Consider the following 22,527-nt stretch of genomic DNA (forward strand, 5'->3'; position numbering starts at 1 on the left):
AAGTCTTATTATTTTTGTGAATCTTGTAGAAGACTCTTTCGCCAACTTTATACCGTTTTTTTGTTATCGTTTTTTTGGGGTTTGGCCTATCCTGGTTTGGTAACAACTTGTGAAAAATCAATCTAACCTTGCGTCCGAACATAACCTCAGCAAGTGTCTTTTGCATTCGAAGTGACTCTGTAGACTTGTAAAAACTGTTGGATTGACATATCCGTCGGCGACCCTCTAGCTTTTTTCAGAGCTCTCTTGAATGTGTCAACGAATTTCTCTGCTTGTCCATTACTTCTCCGGTGGTATGGCGGAATCGTTATATGCTTGATTAGATGATCTTCGCAAAAATGTTTAAATTCGGTAGACGTAAATTGTATTCCATTGTCTGTAACAATGCAATCTACTACTCCAAAACCTAGCGAATAGTTCATACAGGAAGTTGATAGTTGCCTCGGATGTGGGATTCTTACATTTTAATACTTCCGCCCATTTAGATAGGCTGTCTACAACAATGAGATAGTAGAACCCATCTAGCGGTCCTGCAAAATCTAAATGAATCCTAGACCAAGGTCGGTCTGGTTTTGCCCACGATCCGAATTTAGTTGGAGGAGCTTTCATAACAAATGCGCATCCTCTACACTCCCTGATTTTTCCTTCTATATCCTTATCCATGTTTGGCCAATAAACGAAAGAGCGCATAAGGCTTTTCATTCTTGATATACCTGGATGTCCTACATGGAATTCCTTGAGCATTCTTTTCTATAATGTCATAGGAATTACGACCCTGTCGCTATATAACAGGACATTATCGCAAATTGAATAAATTTCTTCATCCAGTTCGTTATTGTTGATCCTTTCTTTCGTGCGTATAATAAATTTGTCCACATCTGCCTTACTCTTAATCTCATCAAGCATTACTGAAAGTTCTCTTATTGTGTCACATAACGTATTTTTTACTTCAACTTCTGCTTGAATGGCTGCTATTACCATATCCTCCAATGGTTCTATCTTCTAAGGTATTAACCTCGATAAACCGTCTGCATGACCAAGTTTTTTAGATGGTACATACTCCATTTAAAAATTGTAATTCTGAAGTATGGTACCCCATCTTTGGAATCTATTCGTCGTATGTTGTGGTAGTTCCTTTTTTAATCTGAAAATCGTTAATAATGGTTTGTGGTCTGTTTGTAACAGAAATCGCCTACCATGCAGGAAACAATGAAATTTCTTTACCGCGAATATAATGCTTAGCGCCTCTAATTTGTGAGTAGTTCTTTTCGGCTGGCAAAAGTGATCAGGATGAATGTGCTATGGGTTTCACTTTTCCATCATCCATTTTGTGTAAAATGCATGCTCCTATGCCATAGGAGCTGGCATCGCTTGCAACTATAATTCCACGCTTGAGATTATAATGTGCCAGAAACAAGTCAGACGTTAAAGTCTCTTTAATTTCCCAAAATGCTTCTTCGCCCTCTTGTGTCCAGACACATGTTTGGTCTTTCCTTAACAGTTCATTTAAAGGCAACCTTAGTTTATGCATATTTGGCACAAATCCATTGTAGTAATTTGCCAAACCTAAGAAACTTTGTAAAGATTTTCTGGAGCAGGCATATTCTTTATTGCACTCGATCTATCTTCGCCCTCTTGCGTCCAGATCCAGTTCATTTAAAGGCGACTTTAGTTTATGCATATTTGGCACAAATCCATTGTAGTAATTTGCCAAACCTAAGAAACTTTGTAAAGACGCAATATTTTCTTTATATCCTTTATTGCACTCGATCTATTTGGATCCAGCCTTCTTCCATGTTTATCGATGATTTGCCCCAAGTATTTTATTTTCTCCATGAAAACTGTACATTTTTCCTGTTTTACTTTAAATCCATAATCCTGGATCCTTTTGAATTATTGAATTTACATGAGCTTTTTGTTGTTCTTTGCTAGCACTCTTCATTAACACATCGTCCAGGTACCCTACTGCGAAATCCAACACATTTAACATAATGTCCATAATTTGCTGAAAAATTGCAGGGGCGACTTTGATCCCAAAAGGAAGTCTGTTAAACTTGTACAATCCCTTATGAGTATTAATACATAGCAGCTTTGAACACTCCTCATCGACTGGAACTTGTAAGTACGCATCACGGAGGTCGATTTTAGAAAAATATTTCCCTCCAATCAGTTTCGCAAATACCTCTTCAGGGCTCAGAAGAGGATAATGGTGATCTTGTAATGCCCTGTTTAAGCCTGTCGTGAAGTCGGCACAAACCCAAATATCCTTACTCTTCTTTTTGATGTAAACCGTTGGTGCAGCCCACTCACCGTGATCAATTTTTCTGATGACACCCATGTTTTCGCGTCTTTCTAATTCACTATCTATCTGTTCGATAACGGCGTATGGAACATTTCTTTTCTTTCTGAACACTGGCTGTTCATTCACTTTTACATCAAATTTTGTTACCACTTTTGTACACCTCAAACCGCCTGAAAATACGTCTGGGAAATTCTCTCTTAACTCCCTCTTAAGTTTTTCTGCCTCCACATTCGAATCCTCAACCTTTTGGCAAAATGAGCTTAAAGGCAGATCCCATAGTCTAAACAGATCAGTTCCAAAGAGGGTGTTTGATTTTCGCATGACAAAAATTCTTGCTTTTTTGGCCCTGTTCTGGAAAAAAATATTTATCAATAATTCTCCTTCGAAGGTAATTTTTGTCGTCACTTACTTTCTTTTTAAACATTTTGACCTGTACATATTTCTGGATATTTTGTTCCTCAGGTTCAATTTTCGTAAGTTTAATGGATGTCTTTCTCCCAGATTTTTTTCTACAATGCAATGCTTTATGCCCTTTCTGGTGGCAGTTGTTACATTGTTTGAATTTGTAAGGACACTCATTGTACCAATGTTATCTCCACACCTCCAACATGGTCCAGGTGGATTAACAATAATGTACAAAGATAGGAAAGCGTGTATATCTGCTGGGCACTCGGCTAGCAGTTGAAGTTCAGTCATGTCTCTCTCACCGGTATTGGAATTACTAGTGCTATTTATAGTGCTAATTTTTTTATTTTTTATTTTTTATTTTTTTTTTTTTTTTTTTACATAGAAAAAAAAACAAAACAACAAAAAAACAAAAACCCTTATCCCTGAGTGGCTTCCGGGCCTTGATAAGTGGTGACCACCTTGTAAAAAAAAAAAAAAAAAGCAATAGTGTATTAAATATTTTATTTAATCTCTATTCCTTTATCCAATAGTAGCCTGGTTGCCCGGCGTTGCCCAGGTGTTTGGAGGTGTGTGTTGAGCAAAAATCTACAGTACGTTAGTGTGGGGATTTAATAAAAGTGTCTACTTAAAGGGGCGGTTCATCAGGAATTTGTTTACGTTGGACTTGAAGACATCCAGGTTGTAGTCAGGTGGGAAGCAGGCAGACGGAATAGGGTTCCACAGGCGTGCAGTTCTAAGAAAGAAGCTTTGTTCATAGAAACTACGTTTTGATTTAGGCACAGATAAAGAGTGGAGAAAATTTTTTACAGTGGTTTCAGCTAGACGGGTGTTTTTGCTTATATGCAATTTTCTGCACTCCCTTAACCTAACCTCCACATGCATTCTTCTATTAGAATGCACCGCATTTTATTCACCCCCATCGCCCCCCTCTAACCTCAACAACCTCCTTAATTATATAACTGCCATACTATGTTTTTCCCCTTCATTCTTAATGTTCTGTATTTCTTTTATATTCCTTCCTTTTCATTTCCGTCTCCTAATGTAACTCAAGCTAGATGTCACATTTCCCTATATCTCTTGCCTAACTACCTTTCCCTCTTCTGACGAGAAGCATTGAGCTTCGAAATGCCTAGGTATAAAGAGTGTTTATGACCCCCTTTTCTATATGATGTTTTTCCTGACTGAAGTGACAAATAAATTGATTATATCTATATTTATTTATTTATTTTATTTATTTATTTTTTTTTACACAGTGATCACCACTTATCAAGGCCCGGAAGCCACTCAGGGATAAGGGTCATTGTAAGTACATCACGTTAGTGAGGAGATTTTATGAAGTGTTTAATTAGGGGGGCGGTTCATTAGGAATTTGTTAACATTAGACTTGAAGACATCCAAGTTGTAGTCCGGAGGGAAGCAGGCAGACGGAACAGAGTTCCACAGGCGTGCAGTTCTAAGAAAGAAGCTTTGTTCATGAAATCCGCGTTTTGATTTAGGCACAGATATAGAGTGGGGGAAATTTTTCACAGTGGATTCAGCTAGACGGGTGTTTTTCGTGAAAGATTGGCGAGGGGGGACCAGGGATTGGAGTTCAGACGAGCACCTGCCATGAAAATAACGATAAAACAAGGATAGGCTCGCAACGTCTCTTCTGTGGGAGAGGGGTTGCAGGGAAGAGAAAAGGGCATCCCCCACTAAACCACGAAGTCTATTTTGTACTCTGTCAAGGCATGATAGGCTGTTTTTGGCAGCTCCTGCCCAGATATGGCAACAGTATTCCATCCTTGGCCGTACTTGGCTTTTATATAGATAGAGAATTGCATCAGTAGTGAGATATCTTCTGGAGCGGTAGAAAGATCCCACCATCTTTCCTGCGACCTTGGCCACAGACTTGATGTACGTGTTCCATTTCAGATCAGGAGTAAAGGTCAAACCCAGAAGCTTGTCAAAACACGGGGCCTCACCCAGACGAGAGCCATCCATCACAATTGATGCCAGCTGGGGATCAGAGCGTTGATGATGTAAGGATAGGAGTTTGGTTTTGGATGCATTAAAGGTAACTAGCCACATCTTCCCCCACTGAACCACGCGCTCGAGATCAGAGGAGAGAGAATCCGAGAGAACTTCGTCATTTACAGCCTTTGATGTGTTGCCGTAGATGGTCGTGTCATCAGCATAGATGTCAACGAATGATTTAAGTATGTGTTTAGGGAGGTCATTGATGTAGATCAGGAAGAGAGTTGGGCCCAGGATTGACCCCTGAGGGACTCCAGCATTTATATTGCAGGCCTCCGATTTTTGTCCATCTACCACTACTCTTATGAGCCTATCAGAGAGAAATGATTTAATGATTGAGAAAACATTTCCAGTTATACCATAGCTGGAAATCTTGTGAAGTAGACCCTTATGCCATACTTTGTCAAAGGCCTTTGATATGTCGAGAGCAATTGCCCTAGAAAGGAAGCCTTTGTCAAGAGATTCACTAATCCTGTGGGATATAACCGTCAGCACATCTGCGGTAGATCTTGCAGAGCGGAAACCATATTGTGTGTCACTAAGAAGGTTATTCCTGCTGAGGTGGTTTACTATTTCTCTATTTAATATTGATTCAAGTAACTTACTCATAACACAGAGAAGACTTATTGGTCTGTATTGAGAGGGAGATGACTTATCACCTGAATTCTTAAATACAGGGCAAACTGAGGAGGTCTTCCAGGGGGTCGGAAAGCACTTCTCCTTAAGGCAGCGCTTAAATAGTTTCGTAAGTATGGGAGCAAGTTCTGGTTGAAGCTTTTTTAGCACTATAATTGGGATGCCATCAGGGCCAGTTGCTTTACTGGAATCTAGGTTTTTTATTAGCTTGGCGACCTCATGCACGGATATTTGTATGTTACCTAGCTTGTTCTGTGTTATAGGAGGAAATATGGGGAGTTGATGGCCTTCGTCGCATAGGGTAGAATTAGCTGCAAAGTTCTTTGCAAATAGTTTGGCCTTGTCTGATGCTGACGAGATAACCTCTGGTCCATTGATAATGGTTGGGATAGAACGCACACTTCTGTTCAAGATCCTATTTGTTATTTGCCAAAACTGGTGGGAACCAAGCCGCTGATCAGCTACCTTGGATTTAACAGACTGGGCATATAGCTCTCTTGCATTTTTTATTACTCTTTTACAGTGGTTGCTGGCAGTCCTGAAAGCAGCTTTAGTCTCAGTGCATCTATTACGTTGGTAGTTATGGAGAAAGTGATTTCTGTGCGCGATAGCAGCAGCACATTCTGGGGAGAACCATGGCTGGCTGTTAGGTTTTTGTTGGAATTTTTTAGATGGTATGAATTGGTCTATGCCTACAATTAACCATTCGGTCAGATCTGATACTATAGAGGACACTTCCTTTTTAAACATGGAGTGCAGAGGTAAATCAGATATGAATGTACGGAAGCTATCCCAGTCAGCCATAGAGTATCGGTATACAGTACGGTGGAGGGGTACGTCTGATGGCTTCTTACATTTTGTTTTTATCTTAACTGATACGACGGAGTGGTCGGAGGATCCTAAAGGAGAATGAACGGTACATGAACATAGCTCAGGGGAAGTTGAAAGAAAAAGGTCTAAGAGGCTTGCATATTGATTGGGTGTATCGGGCACACGGGTGGGTTCGCGAACAATCTGAGTGAGGTCATAAGCAATGGCAAAATCATGACAAAACCTCCCCTCATCATCTGTCTTATTTGAATGGGTTAGCCATTCCACGTTATGGACGTTGAAGTCACCACAGATGTGGATGTTAGCCGAGGGATGTGAAGACAGTATGTGGTCTATTTTCTCAGATATGCTCTTAAAGATAGTAACTCCGCTGTTGTGGGGCCTATAGAGGGCAAATATAAATACAGTGGTGTTAGCAAGTGCAACCCTGAAGCACATATAGGGTAAATTAGGATCTTCTCTAGAGATATCCCTGCCACATGGGAAGCCATCCTTAATGTAGGCACATATTCCATGCCCATGGCGATCTTGGGAGTCAGATTTAGCTGTTAAATTGGAGTATCCATTAATTATGAACTCATCTAGGGAAGTGGTCGGCCCTATTCCAGTTTCACATAGAAATAATATGTCCGGTTTCGTCTCCTGTAATTGGGTTTCAACCTCTGGAAGGTTGGAACGTAGACCCCTGATATTGGAGAAGGAGACCTGGTAGTAGGGGTCTACGCTGGAAGATGGGGTTCTAGGTTTAATTAATTTTATATAAACCTATATTTGTTTTATCTTATCTTAAATTTCATTATATATATATATATATATATATATATATATATATATATATATATATATATATATTATATGCAAGTGAGAAAGAGAGAGAGAGAGAGAGAGAGAGAGATAAAAAAAGGAACAAACTATATACATGTAGTTTTTCTTTTAATTTTCTCTCTCTCTCTCTCTCTATCTCTCTCTCTCTCTCTCTATATATATATATATATATATATATATATATATATATATATAAAAAGTTGAAGTGAAATAAGAGAAAAAGTTTCATTAAGCTAAAAGAATAAGAACCTCATTATAACGCTGTCCGCTTTTCTAACCACTAAATTCAAATTGTCTCCCCTTGGATTTCACTATGTAATTATCTCCCTTGACATTGTTGGCTTGTGTTTCAATTGCGTATGCCGATTGGTCAACCCTAGTCACGTGGCCAAGTCGAGTGTACAATGGCGGAGAAGGAAGTCGCACATTAAATAGTGGCGTCTTCGTTTTGAACTTTTATATTGTTAACGAAGCACAGGAAGAAAAAAGAAACAGAATTTAATATCGTGCAACCATTTATTTAGTCACGGATGCTCTATTAATGGTTGGCGGTGGAAGAAGGAAATTTGTGAAAAGGCAGACGTCGGTTTCCCTGTTGTTGACGACATTGGAAATTTACATTTTTTTTTAAGAATCACACACATTCGACAAACAAAAACAGACGAGTTATTTTTTTTTATTTTGCTGTTTTTGATTTCAAAAGAGGATCGCATCCACAATTTGTGAATATGATGGATTAGGTATTTAAAATTGCGTTTTAATTTATAATTTATCTTTATATATATATATTTAAAACAGCAACAACTCATGCTCAAATTGAATCGACTTGCATTTCTGGATTGACCTACACTGTCAAAAATAATACATTTTCTATTTGTCATCAAATGAAATATTTTTTTTTGTCGGATATTTTTATATAATATTTATTAAATCTATTATCTTATTAGTATATAATATATGTATACGCTTTTTAAAAGTTAAAAAATAAAAACAGATTGCAACAATTTAAAAAAAAAAAATAACTTTACAAAAAAATAAAAATTGCCGGTGCTTATGCACTTTTGTTACCGCGCTATTTTAAAAAAATAGTATTTTCAAGTTAAATTCAAGTTTCATGATTTTATTTATTTATTTATCATTAAATGGTTAAGCGAAAACAAAGACTAGAAAACATCCTCTCCCTCCCCATGTTAAGAATGGCTTTCTAAATAACGTTGACATGATTATTTCAGCACGGTAACAAAAGTGCATAAGTACTAAATTGCCTTTTTAAAAAGATATAATTTCAGAATAACAATAAAATTTAAAAAACAAAAAATTAGCCAAAAAAGAAAACAAAAAATAGACAAGGTGTTTAAAAAATTAATTTATGAAGTTTTATATTTAATTTTTTCAATAGATGTTTTTTTCCGGGAGAAAAAATAATTAAATGTACAAACAAGTTTAAACAAAAAAAGAAAATCACCTGAAAGGTCAGAGGTCACAATCACAAACTTGTTTTTTTTTTAAGTTGGTAAATATTTATTTATTTATTATGAACGTTTACCGGTAAAATAATAATTATTTATCGTATTTTGTTATTTTACAAAATATCCGTTTAATTTTTGTATTTATAAACTCTTCTCTATTCCCCAAAATATTTTTCTTCGTTCATTGAAAAGTGAACGATAAATATTCAAAAAATTGTTTATTTCTTTAATAAAATTTTAAAATAATTTTTTAAAATTAAAATCTAATATAAATTAATAATTAAAAACATAAATATCATTTATGTACTTCGTAAGCCTCCATCCGGAATAATAATAATAATAATAAAGCCCCACCCCGTCAATCACCCCTCTTTTTTTCTGACCCCTTCCCTATCAAAATCGTTTATTCTTAATAAAAATCGGTTTAAATGTAAATATTTTGAAAATTATTATTAATTTACCGTATTTTTTATTTTTTTTGTTTTGAAGAAGTAGAAATGAAGTTATATTTTGAATTAAATATTTTTTTAATAATGTGAAATGAACTAATATTGACACGTGCTCTTAATACTTAAAAAAACAAAAAAAAATTAATCGATTTTACCTGAAATTGTTGGTCTTCGATGAATAGAATTCAATCCAGATTTATTAAAATAATAATCAGATTTTGTGCAACTAGAAGTTTTAATTTTATATTATTTTATTGTTATAATTAGCAGTTAAGTATTGCTAATTAATTTTGAATATAGATTATACCTCAAGGTGCCCTTTCGTTATATAAGTTATTTAATTTATATAACGGATTAAAAAAAGAGTAAAATCAATAAATAATAAAACAAATAAAAAATTAAAGTGTATGACGTATTCGCTATGATAAATGGGTTTTATATTTCCCCATTCTCATTCTATGGATTGCCAATTTGGGGCAAATTCGTCAACCAAAAATTGTCAGAAACTCCCAAATGGACGTGATGTCGGTCTCCTAGCAACTAAAAAACCTGGAACCACAAAACCATCTCCATCATCATCACCTTGTTCGATTTATCCGGTCACATCAGCATCTTCATGCCAAATCTCTTCATCATCCCAGGAGACGAGCTTGAAAAAAGCGACAACTGCTAATCCGATCACATGTAAACATCATGCCAACCGTAATTTAAACCGTGAAAGAAACACAAGTCTGAAAAAAAGACTTCCCTGGAATCATGTTGATGGTCGTCTTTCTTGTTTCGCTTTTTCAATGTCTGTCTTCCTCTCCAAAACGAACATACTGCTGCCTCGACAACATATAACCCTGGGATTTACAGGTATTTATTTACATTCTAAACTTTTTTTTTTTTTTTTCTAAAACAAACTTAATAGATTATTTGTTTATAAAATATTTGGGTGATTGTATACATTGTGGTGATATTTCAAAACTAACGCATTTCAGGTGCAAATATTATTACGTACTTAAGTGTAAATGTCGAAATTAGGGTGGACCGGAAGAATCTTGCCCCTCCCCTATCTTTATTTTTTATTTTTATTTTTTTTTTCATTTTTTTTTTTTATTATTATCGAATGGACACTAGTTTACAAAAGTATCAAAAAAAGTCAATATTTGAATATTTGTAAAGAGTGCTCAGTTTCTAATGCAACGTTCTAGTAAATCGGTCATCCATTTTAGAACCACTCGATGTTTTTAGGGTAAATTTCGCGAATTTAGTCTTTTTTTTTTTTAATTCCGCTTTTTAAAATACTCTTAAAATAAGGCTTGAAAATTGAAAATAAAGAGGGGGGGGGGTCTCCAGGTCCGCTGAAATTAGTGTCCAAAAAAGTTACGAAAAAATGATCAAGTAGAAAAATAATTACAAGTAAAAATAAAATTTATTGAATTTTATTGTATGTTTTAAAGAGTTGTGCGATAAATTCAGTATGACAAACCGACTTATCTCCCTTGACTTAAATTAAGGGTCCGCCATTTTTAAACAGAATGTAATTGTAGCGTTTTATTTTTATTTATTTATTTATTTTTTTTTTTGTTAAAAATACATTTAGGACATTTACTGGATCAATTTTCATAATTTTTGGAGTTTTTCTAATTTTGACATGCCACGCAAGTACGTGATAAAGTTTTCACCTGAAATGCATTAGTTTAAAATGATGACCAATCTAAGTATAAATATAAAGAAGCACAAAAAAAAGGCTATCAAACATAACAGTAAAAAATAAGTTTTATTCATAAAAAAATCAAAAAGGATAACACGAATCTTTAAACGCATCCCTGTTGTATCAAAGAACCCAATCAATTTTTGTTGAAAAAGTGATTCATTATTTTTGTATGTTTTCATTTCCATTGTTGGGTTTGTTTTATAATCCACAGAGATAAAATAAACAAAAAAAACAAAAACAAATATATAACAAATTGTACCAAAGGCAAGATACGTTACTAACTGGATAAGTTTTTACTTTTTAGTGTTTTTATTTCATGTACAATGTTTTATTCGGTTAGAAAAACAAATAGTGTCAAGAAAAAATGGTTATGTGATATCTGTTATATCTTTGAAGTCTCGGCAATGACTTAAAAATTATACAAAATACTGTTAGAAACCCAATCCTCTGACATTTATTGGATGGATTTTTTCTAACAATATTTTGTATATTTTTTAAGTTATTGTCGGGACTTCAAAGATAAGAGATGCCATGCGGCCATTTTTCTTGTGCTCGTGTAACGTTCGACACTACTTGTTTTTCGAATCGAATAAACATTGTACATTAAATAAAAGCACTAAAAATTTATTCAGCTAGATAGAAGAGTAATTTATTTACCTTTGGTAACATTTGTTGTTTGTTTTTGTTTTGTTTTCGAATCTCTGCGGATTATATAAAAATTCCATTGTTTTTTTTGTTTTTTTTTTTCAGTGTTTTTGTTTTCAAAAATCTGACACGAATGAAAGCTTTTCGACGTTTTTCCCAAACAACTTCTTCAACCAATTTTTTTTTTTTTTTTTTTTTTAATTTTCACCCCAAACAAGGCACAGTACCACACTTGATGTAGGCGGGGGGGGGGGGGGGCTATTATCGAGGACATAAGTTGCAGGGATATTAAGAAGGGGGGTTAGCAGCAAGATGTCTGTTCACATTACACTTGAACTTCTGCATGTCAGTACAGTTGGGAAAGTAGAATCCAGGAAGGGAGTTCCAAAGTCTAGCAGTTCTAGGGAAGAAACTATTGGAGTAGAAAGCTTTCTTACACCTAGGGATCTCTACTGTGAAGGGGTGGGATTTAGCTGTTTGTCAGAGGTATTCACGTCGAGGGAGTACAAGTGCTTGTAGTTCATCAGCATTCACAATTAAGTACTTGTAGAACCATGTTTTTAGTTAATAAGTTACATCGTAGACGTGAAATACCAAAATGAAAATTCGCCAAAAACAATCTCCATTTTTGTTAGGAAATCTTGACAAATTAAAATATCATATTTAAGCGTATTTTATGACTGCACCCCCTCATCGCTGGTTGTTACTATAATTATTTTTAATACCTACAGACACTAGTGTTTTATCCTTCCATCAGTACAGGGAGACACGATTATCACCGGTCGAGGGATTTGAACCTGGCAATTAAGCCATCTCTGACTCAATTACCACGGAACATACTTCCTTGGCTGGCATTGCCCGATCGTAAGATACTGTTAAATACGGTTTAAGTTCGTAAGCAAACACTGCATTGGGCGCACAAAGACGTCACCGATGTTATGTTGCAAATTTAGCTTTTTAAAATGAAACAACAAATTTACCATTCACGCATGCGTGATTAACAAACAGTGTTGGAACCAAAATTTTTACCTGCCCCCCCCCTCTTTTCAAACAAAACATTTCTACATGAAATAATTGACATTTTTTTTCTAACTTTTCAATATTATGTGTGTGAGAGATAACTCTTTCTAATGCTATCATGTTTGTGCTGATATGCTGCGGATGACAAAAGTTTTTAGTGGACATAAACACACAAACATACAAACGCACAGAAGCATGCAAACACACCAACACACAAGCATACAAACTGACGACTGAGATTTATATAATAGAAGATATGTTTCTTTGTACTCTTATATAAAGTCCACTTAAGAATGATGCACTGTTAAATCACTGGTCATAAAAATTGACTGACCTGTGCCTCCATTATCTGAAGTGGACATAACTTTTTTAGAATCTCAAGTGACTCAATCTTAGCATGGAACCTCATCCTTAAGAGACATTATTTACTTGCTTCCCATTGCAAAAAGGTAGGAAGGTTAATATTCAAATTAATGCCCTTAAAGGAGAAGAACTCTGGCCTATTACAAATTGCTTAGGTATCCATGTTGGTATTTCCTAGTGTCAGGTCATGTCATATGCTACTGGTACCATGTAACCCAGTACTACCTGCCTCATGGTCGGGTCACCGGCGACTAAACTGGTTCCTCCACCAGACTTGTTTGGTGAGGAGGGCGGCTAGTCTCCCTGGAGGATTAAAAACAAGACCTTCCAAAGGGTGAATGAACTCTTTTTCTGGGTCAACGGCCAACTAGCACCGTGTATATTTGTGTGTGTGTATGTGTGTATTTGGGTGGAGAGGGCTCCCGTAAGCCGTGGTGAAGGCAACCTTTCTAGGAGAAGCAAATCTCTGATTTAAAAAACCATAAAACGGGAGACCAGTACCCGCATTAAGCTGGTCTGCAGTTTAATTTGTTGCTGGCTATCTTGCTCTTGCTTGTTGCTGGATCTCAACATTTTGAACCGAGAGAGAGACTTAGCTGTCGTACAAAGCTAAGACTCTGTAACATCATCTTTGTATAGATACTCCCTCAGGCATTTGGGCTCATGGATTTTAAATGTCTGAGGGAGTGGCACTCGTCTGACAAGACGTTGCAATCATCATTTCCTAGTAAGGGCACCTCGGGCAATACACATGCTCCACCTGAAAGACCTGGTAGGATGAACCACGTAGAACTGCACAGGACCAATCAGCCGCCAAACCTGGTCAACAGGGAAAAAGCCATTTCAACAATGATCTAGACTCTGGTGGCTTTGGGGGTCGAGGTCAAACCCCCAGCTGAAGCCAAAAAATTTATGAGAGTAACTAATTTCTTTTTTTGTTGATAATGGCACTTTGAAGAGCATTGGTTATCAATATCTTGGTTGTTCTGTCTCTTTCGACTTGGAGCAAGTAGTATAATGGGGAGGGGGGATCGCTACTTTTATTGCTTCTCTCCTTTCACCACAAGTACTCTGATCATCCTTTTGCTGAAGTTGAAATGAATGATTATCACTTTGCTTTAATAAACCCCTAGAACCGACTTTAACTCCAATCTTGAAATGGAAGACTTTCACCAAATCTGCTAAAAATTGCTGGAAAAATGATTTGATTATTCTATTGCTGCAGGAAGTACCTGACTCTTTACAAGGTGCCTTCAATAAGTTTCCAGACTTTTCTCGTATGGGCACTTTTATTGATAATACGCACATGAAACTTAGTCCTCTTTGAAGTAATTTCCTCCGACTGCGATGCACTTGTTGTACTGTTCCAACAACTTCTGGAAGGTCGCATGGAAGTTCTTTAGTATTAGCATGTCAAGACCCTCATCACAGCCTCTTTCATCACCTCAAGTGTCTCATAATGACAGCCTCTAAAGTTTTCCTTTAGAGAATAACTAAAAGTCACAGGGAGCAAGGTCTGGACCATAGGGAGGATGAAGAACTGTCTTGATTCCCATCTTGTGCATAACAATGTCTTTCTGATCTTCTCTGAGCATCTTTGGGACAAACTTCGCACAAATCTTCTGCATCTTCAGTTCATCGCGAATAATTGTGTGTGCAATTCCCACATTAATATCAAACTGTGCACTTATTGTCTCTATAGACACCCGACAATCCTTATCCATGAAATTGTTTATTTGACCAATCAACTCTCACACCTCATCATCCCTCACAAACTCCCTACCTTCCTTGAATCTTTTATGCTACTCAGAAACTGATGCTCAATTCATGCAAGGTGGTCCAAAAAGCAGTCTGAAGAATACGTTTGTGGCATTTTTTTTCAAGTTTAAAACAGAATTTTATTGCATAGTGTTCTTCTAAAATGTCCTCATGTCCAGATTGCATTTTTAAAAGTCATCAGCTGTGACAATCAGGCTTTAGTAGGGTGTGTTCCAATTCCTGCTGTAACTGTTCATTTTAACCTGAAATCATAAAAATTGGTCAGTCATCTCATAAGATGTATAGTAATAACATACTAAATTTTCAAGTTTGGAAACTTATTGAAACCACCTTGTATCCTCTGCCTTCCTAAGAGTCAGGTATATACTTAGATGGATTATTGCTGCTGCACCTTGGTAAATGGTTCTCAAGGCATTCTTTTCTGGCTTTGACAGTTAAAAATCAACTTTGCAATCTAGTGGTGAATGATTTCTTCTCTTCTCGGCAGCCTCTTTCTCACAGAAGAATCATTGTTATTTCTCTACTCTGTCGTTATTATAATGGTAGGTGCTTGACTGAGCTTCAATCTCTAGACTAGTATAGTATTCATAAATAATTAGAAAAATACTTGGTCCAGGACATGTAAAATAAATTTCTCTGAAAGAACAGTTTTGCACCATTTATTTAGATTAAAAATCAAGCTATAATGATACTAAACCTTATGTTAAGAATCCTTATTAAAATTTTGACCGAAATATATTGCACGATTTTGATTCTAGAGAGTGTCTAACATCTAAGCTCAAAATCAAAGGTGTCTGAATTTCGACAAAGACCACACTCCCTTATTTCCCTTTGCATAAACTAAATGTAGTCCATATTACCACCACTTATGTCTTGTAATTGTGTTCCAATTTTCATAATGATCGATTAATTAGTTCAGGAATAAATCTTGTAATACACACACCTAACTTTATAATTTTTGTGGAATGCCTAAGATTGTGCTACAAGAATCAACTAAAGCACATCCTTACATTTACTGATATCAGCTTGTCCTCATCGGAAAAAAACCTGCCAGGGACCAAACGATGTGGTGGAGAAAAAATGCATTGGCACCATGGGTTTTGAGGAAAAAAGGATGGAGAATGAAGAGATGAGGCGACAAAGGAGAAGAGTGTGCCGTTAACAATCCTTCTCCCCTACCTTCCACTGTGAACACTGTTGGCGCCACTGGTTGGGTCTCGCAAGTCATATCAAATGGAAATATCAACAGTGAAGATTTGGACTCCTGATAGAACCCAATACTCAAACACGAGTGTTTGCCACTGTCTACAATTGATAAAAGGGAGAGATAGTTTGTTTGAAGCATTGCTGGTAAATATGTGAGTGTTTAAGAAGGCTGTGAGCATTTCTCCAAAACATTCGACTCTGTACATAAAGGAAAAATGGCCAGCATATTAAAAGCATATGGCATTCCAAATGAAGTCATTAATGTTATCATGATGCAATATGAGCACACTCAAGCAATGGTCAGGTCGCCAGATGGAGACACTGAATTTTTCGACATCTGCACCGAGGTTCTACAAGGAGATACTCCTGCCCCTTTTCTTTTCATTGTTTCTCTTGACTTTGTACTTCGCACCTCTATTGATATACACAACATGCTAGGCTTCACCCTGAATGAATCCAGAAACAGACGTCATCAATCAGCACACATAACTAATGCAGATTATGCAAACGATATTGCTTTGTTCACGAACAACACTGCTGATGCGCAAACACTGTTACGTAAGCTGGAAAAGTCTGCAAATGACATTGGTTTCCACATTAATGCGGATAAGACAAAGTTTATGACATTCAATGTGAAGGGAGAGATCAGGGCTTTGGTTGGATCGACACAGAAAGAAGTCGCTGAGTTTATGTATCTGTGCAGCAACATAGTTTCCACACAGAGAGATATCAAAATTCGCATCTAAAAGCATAGGCCACATTGGATGGGCTGTGTTCATTATGGACTCACCAAAAGATTGGAAAGAAAGCTCGACGGCAGCACATAAACCCGTATGCTATAAACGGTATTAAATATATCTTGGCAAAATCATCCCATGAAGCAGCAACTTTATGGCAACCTACCTGCCATATCTAATACCATCAGAGAAAGACGCCTACGATTTGCTGGTCACTGTCTGAGGAGCAAGCATGAATTGGTGAGTGATGTATTGCTATGGACTCCACGACACGGACGCGCAAGCAAAGGACGACCTAGATCCACATGCATCCAGCAAATAGCACATGACACCAACTGTGAACCTGAAGATCTGAGGCAGCTGATGGAAGACAGGAAGAGTCACATTGGTTCGGGCAAGAAGCCCATCATGATGATGATGATGGTGGTGGTGGTGGTGGTGGTGGTGAGCAATGTAAAATACCAGCATGTGAAGTGACGTATGAATAAAAAAAAAAAAACTGAAGTTGCATTTAAATTATAAATGTTCATATATCTATTTAAAACCTTTGGATAAACAGATAGAAATATTTTTAGAACACATTAAGATGTTAAGATTTTTTTTAAGTTGAAACAATTCTTATTAATTTCGGACAATGTCGGATCCATCTTCAGAGCGCAAAAAGGTTTCATTGGCTGTTTTTTTCCTTGCAAGTAAAATCCTTGTGTTAAGTATTCTTTTATTTACTCACCTTCGCCTCAAACAAGGTATATCGTCACGTTGACGTAAGGGACTGCTAGTTGGAACAATGCTTAAGAAAGATTTACGAGATGTTGGTTTGTTACATTTGAACTTCTGCATTTCAGTACAGTCAGGGAAGCAGGTAGCAGGAAAGGAATTCCAAAATCTAGCTGTTCAAGGGAAGGAGCTATTAGAGTAGAAAGCTTTCTGGCATTTAGGACCTCAACAGTGAAGGGGTGTGATTTTGTTGCTAAGTGGGTTTGTTGGAGATGTACATCGAGGGGGCACAAGTGCAACGAGTTATCAGAGAACATTCCATTAAAATTGGACCCATAGATCTTGTCAGGTTGTCCATCTAGGAGAAGGAAAACTGATGTTAAAACTGGGGGAGGGAGACCTCTTCACAGTCGACAACGTTCCTAGAGCTGGTGACTCTAACAAATTCTCCTTCTGTAAATGTAAAGCCGAGGAGTTTAAAAGATTGGCTTTCAGGTAAGGTGTAATTTGTCATGGCGATCATTGGTTGAGGTTTTTTGTAATTGTTAAAAGGAAAGAAGTTTAGTCTTAGTAGCATTAAATGTTACCAACTATTTCAGTTCTATTCCACTATCAACTGAAGGTCGCTTACTAGCATTTCTACCATTACCTTGGATATGTGCAAAGCATGTTGCTGTTGTTAAGCACACAAGGAGTTGGCAAACTCTTCTCTGAGGATTTTTTAGTGTTTGATAATTTTGAGAGTAAACTTCTTTTTCGAAATGAAAACAAACCAAAAGTATGCCATACAAAACGAAACCATGCAAAATCTTTTGAAAAAATAAATATACAAAAATTTATCGTTTAAATACAACCTTCCGTTTTTCTGTTTTTGTTCCTACGCTATGTCACTTCACCATCCCTATGTTCCTACGCTATGTCACTTCACCATCCCTATGTTCCTACGCTATGTCACTTCACCATCCCTATGTTCCTACGCTATGTCACTTCACCATCCCTATGTTCCTACGCTATGTCACTTCACCATCCCTATGTTCCTACGCTATGTCACTTCACCATCCCTGTATCCTACATTGCTAACAGCCTTCTTAAACGTTCACATATATGAATAGCGAGACACGTTCAAGGGTGTTTTCTAGGAAAATTAAAACTCCAGAAACTCTTGTTTCCACCTCTAAACTCCAAATAAGTGATTTTTAACTCGATTTAAAAAAAAATTAGCTATAAATATTAATTGTAGTTATTAAATTTATAATGTCATACACAATTTAATAGACACGAGGGAAGATCGAATGTACGCATATCCAAAGCAATGGTAAAAATGCTAGAAATCGACTTTCAATTCATAACAGAATTGGACTGAAATGGTTGATAATGTTTAATGCTTCTTTCGTTTTGACGACTATAAAAAACCTCAACTAACAATTGCCATAACAAATGACACCTTATCTGAAAGCTCATCTTTCAAGCTCCTTGGCTTAACATTCACAGGTTGCATGAATTGGAACAACTGCATTGAGGACATTGCCAAGGCTGCTGCAAAGAAGGTGGGCTCCCCCTACCATGCTAGAAAATTACTTGCACCAGAGAGCATCCTATATCTTAACAAAGCCACAATTTGCCCAAACATGGCGTATTGTGGCCACATCTGGGCTGGTGCATCTACAAGTCTCTCCCTCTTAGATAAGATCTAAAAAAAGTCTCAAATCTAATAAGTTCTGCTTCCCTGTGCCTGTTTTACAAGTATTTTAATCGAACATACTTTGATGAACTCATAAAACTTGTGCCCCTTGATGTAGATACTCCTGACTAACTTGAGAAGCAGCAAAATTTCACCCCTTTACTATTAAGGTCCTTGGATGCTGGAAAGCCTACTCTAATAGTTTCTTCCCTTAAACTGCTAGACTTTGTAATTCCCTCCTTGTTTCCTGCTTCCCTACCTGTACTAATCTGCTCAAGTGTAATGTGAACATATATCTTGCTGCTAAACTCTCCTTTTTCCCTTTTTAAACATAATCCCAAATAGTTGCTCTTTACATTCCAAGTAGCAATATGTCTTGTTTGGAGTGATAGAAAAAATAAAGATTTAAACGTTTGTATTGCTTCATTTCTGTTAAATGCGTCGTTGAAGCAAATTTAGACACAAGATCAATTGATAGTCCTGAATTCAGATTCCTCCTCCCCCTCCTCTTTTGCCATAATTAATCCTGTTATCATTTTCTGCAGAAGGCCCCTCCCCTTCCTCTATCCATCCAAGAGTAGGAGGATATATCTAAGTGGGTACCAAAATAGATATTACACCTTAAAAAATTGATTTGTTTTAAAATATTTTACAATAAACATAGAACAAACAAGGCACAAGGCCATTCAAAAATATGGGGAGGGGGGTGTTTGTGGTCATTTTTGTCACTCCATTTAAGGGTTGTCTGTTTTTCCTAGCTAGAATCCATTCACTTTGAATATTTTGTGTAGCTTAATCGCCATATATATATATATAGAGAGAGAGAGAGAGAGGGAGAATAAATGCCAAAAAAATATATTCCAAAATTCATGATATTGACCATCTTATAATTTATTCCTTTAATTCAGTTGACTGTTACAATTCTTAAAATGGCGTAATGGAAACATATTAAAGATATATGCAGCTTCTCTTCCAATTTTCGGATTTTAATTATGTCAAATCACACTTCATTTCCTTTTGACGGATTGATTGTTGCTATTTCTTCTGATGAGTTAAGGGCAGAATAGATTCACTGATTGATATAATAATTAAGTGATTGATTTTGCGCTATGAAACAGATACTATCAAGAATTGTATAAGTTAACTGAATTTAAAAAAATTTTAATTGCCACCATAAGTGCCAATCTGAATAAGCACCATGTTATCTATAGAAAGGAATAAATTATAAGATGGTCAGCAGCATGGATTTTGGAATATAGATTTTGTCATTTATTCTCTATTGCTCTGTAATTACATTGAGTTTCTTAAATAAGGATTGGTATATATTATAAGAAAATATATTTCTACAGAAATATATATATATATATATATTACAAACAAAAGTTTAACAAAGCAAAATTAAACACAAGGCCAATAAAAAAAAAGTGGGGAGGGTCTATGGCCATCTTTGTCACTGTACCTTTGATTTGTCTAAGATGTTCCTAGCTAGACTATGATACCACGTTATCCCGGCCAATGTCCTCCCTCTCTCCTTTCTTTCCGTGCCAGGTAACTTGTAAGTCCTATTGATAAAACACGCACCGTAACACGTGCGTCTTTTTTTCTATTCATTTCTTCCTTGATCACAAAATTCACCATCCAACGACATTCTTCTTATCTGTATTTTCTATCGCCGGGGGGGGGGGGTTTAGTAACGACTACAAATCATAAATTGTAGTCATGCTGTTCAATAATAAATCATTATTGATCTATCTGTGTTGTTATTGGACACACGCTGATAATTAACCTCAGATGTAAACATCGGTTATTATTGTAGATTTATAATATCAGTTAACCCCCCCCCCTCCCTCTAATAAAAATGAGATTTGTTTTTTTTTTGTTTTTTTTTTATATTTTTAAGACAATTTTATGTGAATACCCCTAAAAACTTGGTTGGGGGGGGGTGAGAAAAGTTTTGTTAGAGAGAATAGTCTGGCTTTTAGTTCACGTGACTGAGTTTCCTTTCAAAATCTTTATGTTTGCGAGTATTTTATTCAATTTGGACGTACCTTGTGGAATTCATCTATTCTCAAGAGGAAGATGGTTTAGTATCAACATTTCTCACAAATAAAAACAAAACTCATTCAAGTTATATTCATACAATTATATAACAAGATGACATTAAAATACCATTGTTACAAACCAGAGCCGGATTTTGCGCTTACACTCCAATTCAGTCGGTCATTTCTAATTAATAACCTGGAATAGCCTGACAAGGTTATATTCACGCAGTTTCTTCCCTGCTAGATTTTGGAATTTCCTCTCTGTTTCCTGCTTCTCTGTACTAACCTGCAGAAGTTTAAATGTAATGTGGACAAACATCTTGCTGCTCAATTCTCCAGTCTTTATATTGTAAAGGAGTAAAAATCCCATCTAGATAGAAATAAAAACGATTGTAACCTGAACTTCAGTCACATCTTCCCAAAAAATGTCATTCAATAAACAGAAAAAATCACTTCATCAAATTACGTGGTTTTTGGAACATGTTATCTTCATTCTGTAACGAATATGTACATCAAGCAGACGTTTTTGTATTTTTAAAAATTTTAATTGCCACCATAAGTGCCAATCTGAATAAGCACCATGTTATCTATATTAGATGGAAGAAAATAAAGTGTGTTTCTATATTTGGGAGCGAGGTGACTTCTATCTTGCCCCTCAACAGTCCGTTTTAACACGACCTTCCAGACGTTATTTTTATACATTACTAGCAGGGAGACCTGACATTACTTGGGATTGAATGGTGATCACTATGTTCTTTTTTTTTTTTTTTTTTTTCCACTATACTCATAAAAAAATATCTGTTTTCTTTGCCACTAATATAGTCGGAATAAACTAGAATTTTGGAAAATTCTCTGATTTAACGGTTTAAATTTTATTAAAATCGGATATACGTATTTGAATTTTTAAGAGGGTTCTCTCTAGTGTTGGGACGATTATTTGGAATTGGAAAATCAGAACATTTTGATGTATCAGAATCAGAAAAATTAGTGTCTATTTTCTGATCCCTCAAATGATTTTTTTTCTTTATTTTTTCATGTTTAATCATCTGGGAATATTAATGTCCAGCAATGTCATGTGTGGCAACCACTTGTTTTATATATCTAACAGGGTCAATAGGGAGTTTATGTGTTACATATCCTGAGCTACCAAATTCTTCATGAATGGTATTTGCTAAAATACCGTCCTGTGCTGTGGCTGAAAAGAACAAACCTGCGACGATATATATATATATATATATATATATATATATATATATTCACATTCACATTAGACTCTCTGCATAATCACACTCGTGTTTGCTCAGATGTACCAGTGATTTCCTTTCGCATTGTGTTCTGCAGTCCTGAATGTACTGCCTCAAAATTGCATGAATGAACATGTATCATTGTCACATTTTTAGAGTTCTGTATTGTTTAACTATCATGATGTTCCTAAGTTTTATGCATTCCCTAATTAGTTAGGTGGCATCTGTTTATTGCCAGCGGTTTTCATGAGCATGGCTTAATGAAGGGAAAAAATTAAACTTGATATTTTATGACTAGTACTAACGATAAAAATGACATTTTTTTTTGTTTTTAAACTACGAGTAAGAATAAAAGCTATAGATCATAATAAGGAATTTAGGCAGAAATGTCACAGTAAAAATGTCACGAGTGAATAAATAGGAAAAATGTTGATAAAAATCTTACAAAATGAGTT

General features: G+C 36.0%; 1 protein-coding gene across 1 annotated transcript in view; it reads left to right on the top strand.

Moving 5' to 3' along the window:
* Positions 1 to 8,952: 8,952 nt before the first annotated feature.
* Positions 8,953 to 22,527, top strand: part of LOC145265625 (low-density lipoprotein receptor-related protein 12-like) — a 103,800-nt gene continuing 90,225 nt past the window's right edge. The window contains exon 1 of the mRNA XM_080121661.1: positions 8,953 to 9,794. Within this exon, the coding sequence (XP_079977787.1) occupies positions 9,365 to 9,794 (430 nt within the window). The 5' untranslated portion in view covers positions 8,953 to 9,364. The remainder of the gene's footprint in view (positions 9,795 to 22,527) is intronic.

This window comes from Euprymna scolopes, chromosome 40 (assembly GCF_053919585.1).
Source record: "Euprymna scolopes isolate OS-2025 chromosome 40, ASM5391958v1, whole genome shotgun sequence".
NCBI classification, from domain to species: Eukaryota; Metazoa; Mollusca; class Cephalopoda; order Sepiida; family Sepiolidae; genus Euprymna; species Euprymna scolopes.